This window comes from Papaver somniferum, chromosome 1 (genome assembly GCF_003573695.1).
Source record: "Papaver somniferum cultivar HN1 chromosome 1, ASM357369v1, whole genome shotgun sequence".
Taxonomy (NCBI): domain Eukaryota; kingdom Viridiplantae; phylum Streptophyta; class Magnoliopsida; order Ranunculales; family Papaveraceae; genus Papaver; species Papaver somniferum.
This window is the reverse complement of record NC_039358.1, coordinates 96237652-96242492: the sequence shown is the minus strand read 5'-3', so window position 1 is coordinate 96242492 and position 4841 is coordinate 96237652. Positions and strand designations below refer to the sequence as shown.

Genomic DNA, 4841 nt, shown 5'->3' with positions numbered 1-4841 from the left:
GGACCCGGTCCCATAAGTTTTCTTAATTTTATAATATTTTTCATGGTTTTAGGGAAAATTCATGAAATCAGAAAATTTTCATGGTTTTGGGGAAATTTCATGAAATCAGGGAATTTTCATGGTTTGAGAGAAATAATAAAATAATGGGGACGTGAGGTGCGGGACCGGCCACGGCTATGGCATGGCCGACCGGTTGGTGCTCGGTCCCGTGACACCTTTCCATAATTTTATTATTTTCTTGACATAAAGAAATATCATGAGATTAGAGAATTTCCTTGAATCGAAGGAGATTTGCTCGAACGAGAGAATTTTCATGAGATCAGGAAAAATAATAAAATATGATAAAAATATAAAATTAGGCGTGGGACTGTTCACGGTATGACCGGCCGGCTGGTGAGCCAAGTCCCTGGCGCCTTTGCTAATATTTATTATTATTATTATTCCTTCCTATTTTGCATAGGTTCATCGTTCATTCGTATTATTGAAATGCTCGTTTGCGCATTCAAATGCTGGTCTGTGCATTATTGCTAAGTACAATTGCACCATTTTAGTCAGGGCTTATTCGATGCTCAGATGCCTGTTTCGTTGAATATTTATCACTAACCCTTGGAATTCTGCTGGAAAGAACCACGAATTGAAGTAACGAAATATAACGAAGAATCGTAGAATATTGCTGGATATTCAGGCGATTAGAGATAATTAACTGATGGATCTATACTAGCAGGGCTTCCTATCTAGGAGCATTAATTATCTGAGAGTTGAGCAATATGAACTTGCTGGAGTATCATATTTCTCCTATATAGTCAGGGAAAACCTGGTTGCATCCTGAAGACGTTGTCGCTCTATACTAGCAGGCATGCTGTCTAGGAGCCGTCCAATCTCTCGATTATATATAGAAATAATTACTGAAATTGCTCAGTATTCATGAGATATGTCGTGGTCTCAGATGGGATACTACACATCTCCAGATACTCTGAGAGTCAGCCTTCTCAGTCAGAGGTTTTATGGCATGAGATTTCATGCTTTATTGAGAGACATGAGTCTCAATACTCATTCGATTGCCGGATCCGGAGCATAAATAATTACTGAAATTGCTCAGTATTCATGAGATGTGTCGTGGTCTTAGCTGGGAGACTACACATCTACAGATACTCTGAGAGACAACCTTCTCAGTCAGAGGTTTTATGGCATGAGATTTCATGCTTTATTGAGAGAGATGAGTCTCAATACTCATCCAATTGCCGGATCCGGAGTATAAATAGTTAGGGTTTTATAATTACCCTTATCGAAAATCCACCATCTACATTAAGTCCCCTGCTAGTGAGAAACAGTCATGTTCCTCAGTCAGCATTGAATGGTGATTTTCCAGGTACATACAGAAGTAAGTAATTGAACTTAGTCATAAGATAAGACGTTACTGGATTTCGACTGAATGAGCAATCCATGGTTTGGGCTAAAACCCCAGTGGCATAATAGAGCTTCATCCGCTGAGCACAAATTAGTGTAGAACCGCTGATTCGATGGTGGAATCTTGGTCGGTTTAGGATTCACGGGCCTGGCCCGATAAGGAAATCCTTATGGAATCAGGTTTTGGAAATAAAATTTGGTATAAAAGGGAATTACTCTTTTTTTTAATTCCTCCCACGACCGACCACCATCTTCACCTTCTCTTTATCTTCACGCCCGAGTACCAGCAGGAGCACAGGAGAAAGTTTCCGGAGTACCGCTGCCGTCCGACCGGAGCCATCACCGTCCGGCCAAATTCCGGCCGGCGCCGACAGGTGCGTAAATTTATTTATTTTCAAAACTTTTTGTTTATTCATGAGTTTTTCATCATAAAATAATATGGGTATGCACATATTTTGGTCGTAAGTTTTATGAAAAACCCTTGTTTTAAGAACGTATGTTCGTTCGATCGTTAGTTTAAGAAACTAGCAAAAATCCCTAACTTGAGAGAGATTTTTCTTTGGAAATAAACCTGTATCCAGTGATAAAATTTTGTTTATGAGCTTTCATGGAAACCAAAATTTTATCTTTAAAAGATGTGAGCTTTCACAAAACCAAAATAAACCTTTGTTTTAAAGAAAAACGCTCGTACGAAGGAAAATAGATTTTTTTTTTATCATGAAACCGTGGAGCTTCTCAAGGATATATATTTTTTATTTTTGATAAACTCACATGATCCTGAGCTCACGTCAAAAAAAAAAATTTAAACGTGAGTTAATCACGGTTTTATTGCTTCGTAAAATCAACACATGGGTTTTGAGTAACCCTCGAATTTAGACAATTTATTTATGACGAAATATTGTCTTGGTGTAAATTTAATAGGTCAGTTGTGGGTGTTTATACTATGAAAATTTTGTCTATGATTTTATGAAGAATCAGTCTTGAAAGTTAATAAAGCTTCGTTCGCTATTGCAGGTTTCAAGGAACAAACTAATTTTGGAGTGTTAACTCTTGCGGCACAATCACTAATGTTAGTGGAATCGTAAAGAGGTAATAGTTAAGAATTACCATTTTTGTAGAAGGATTTATTAGCATGTTGCTAATCTTGTGTTCTTGGTTCTAAAAAATGGCAATTTCCAACAACAACAATTCCTCCAACTCCTCTGATGAGGATTCCAAAGCTTCTGCAGCCAATTCGAAAGCTAAGAGAACTCACGATGAAGGGGCAAATCCTAGTATACCCCGAACAACCGGAGAGTCACTTATGCCGAGCTTATGAAGCGAAAAGCCGAGACTGATGAAGCGGAGGGTCGTATGCGTAGAAAAGATCGAATCCAGCGCAAAATACTGGCAGCAGAGGAGAGACGCCGATTCGTCGATGAAGTACCTTATGACTCTGATGCTGATGCTTCCGAAGAGGGAACCACGTGGGTGTTACCAGAGTTCATGGTCAAGCCTATAAAACGAGTTGATGCTGAACTTGAAACTGAAGCAGAAGAAGACTCGGACTCGAGCGATCCTCATACCCATCCAGACTTCATCAATGGCCTTGACAGTGATTCCGACGAAGAGGAGGATTCCGAGAAGGACAGTGATGATGAATCTGACAGCTCAGATGAATCTGACGAATAGCTTTATTCTTGATTTCCTTTTAAACATTTGAACGTTTTCTTAGCCTTCTTAGTAGACATCTTATTTGAACAACTTATCTTGAGTATTAAGATTTTCCTTTTGTAAGAAATTATTTTATTAAGGTTGTTTCCTCTTGATTGAATCAGATAAAATGGGCCAATCCTCATACGCCGAACCCATTGTGATCTTCCTTTACTCGTTCTATGGTTTTCATCTGTGAAAACATCCAAACATGTCGCAGAAGATATGTAACACACAAGGCCGTGTGACTTCTCTGACCATGCCTAACTTTGGTCAGTCCCCAATGTATTATTTTACTCCGCATCTCCAGTATTGACTTTTTCGAAACTTAGGGTTTCAGTAAAACTCGTAACCGAATTGACTATTTGCAAAAGATAAACACCTGCCGTATCTTTTATATATATCCAGGATTTAGGGTTTAACACTTGGGAAAATATTTCTTCCATTCCTGAGTTAGTTTCATCTCAGAAGAAATTTCGATTGCCATACCTTTCATCATCATGTTTAGCGATAGTACTTCTTCTCGAAACGGACTTCAGTCGAAGCATGAAATAGAAGCATCCATCTCGGTAAGTTGTATATCTTCTTCGTCTCTGTTGTTGCAGGACAATCAAAAGAATCCCTCTTCTCATAATTCGAGGCTCAGGCGTACTGTTAGGGCTCCTGCCCGGTATAGGTCGGCTCATGCTGAGGATGGATCATCCGTAAGCAATATTATGATTCTCGAAGTTTTATCGCGTTCCATTCTGATAAAACAAAACACTTCCATATTTTGTCGCAGGCGGATGTTCGTGTCGTTGTTGATGCTAGAAGAAGAAGAAACCGTGACTGTGGTTGAGGTTGAAGATAGCAGCAACCAGGTATATGAAGCCTCTGCAGAATCCGTGGAGGCTGGAGACGGGGTTCATGACTATCCATCAGCTGGACTCTTGTTTGAAGCTCCTTTGATCAACACTTCCCCGGACAATGAGGCGGTCGGTGGATTCGTCATTCCCACGTGTCATGCGCCTCTATACACCAAAATTTGGAAAAAGTATGGGCATATTGCTACGAACGAAGTGTGGAAAGGTTTTCTACCAACCCCCTGACTACAGTTGCAGGGCTATTGCCGATCATTGAGGAGATGAAATAGATGTATCTGCGAGATATCAAGAATCAGGAACTGCACAGGTGGGATGAGATTATTTCGAACTGTGAGACATTGCGGTTCAATGTAGGTTGGCTTCGTCGTCGGCTCGAGATAATCAAGATTCATAAAGCGGCGGAGGCTGCTGATGCGATTTCTGTGACCACTGCTTTACTGAAAGAGGAGAAGATGCTGGCTTTGGAGTCGGCAAGAGTCGAGAAGGCAGTCGAGGATTTGAAGACAAAGACCAGGACTTTCCAGAAGAAACTTGACAGGGTTTTTTATAGAGATTATCCATTGTTGGACGGATTGCTCTGAGTGATCATTCGGGAGAGTTGAGGTGTAGGTTTCTGATAAGGTAGAATAATATGATGGCATAGAGGAATTTTGTTCAATTGATGAATGTTTAATGAACAAACGAGCATCTTGCACGCTCTTTGAAGGAAATAAATTTGTTTGAGATGTATTTGAATAAAGATTAATTATCTGCTGCTAATCAAGCATAATAGGCTTTGAACCATTTGTCGTTGATAATATTTCCTTCCTTTCCTCCACTGACTGCTAAGATTTTGTAGTATCCACTAGACACTTCTTTGGTGATAACATACGGGCCTTC

General features: G+C 39.9%; 1 protein-coding gene across 1 annotated transcript; it reads left to right on the top strand.

The window, feature by feature from the left end:
- The first annotated feature begins 2721 nt into the window (after positions 1-2721).
- On the top strand, positions 2722-3078 carry LOC113347888 (clumping factor B-like). Its single transcript, XM_026591576.1, has one exon. The coding sequence runs from the start codon at positions 2722-2724 to the stop codon at positions 3076-3078; it is 357 nt and encodes a 118-aa protein (XP_026447361.1).
- The last annotated feature ends 1763 nt before the right edge of the window (positions 3079-4841 follow it).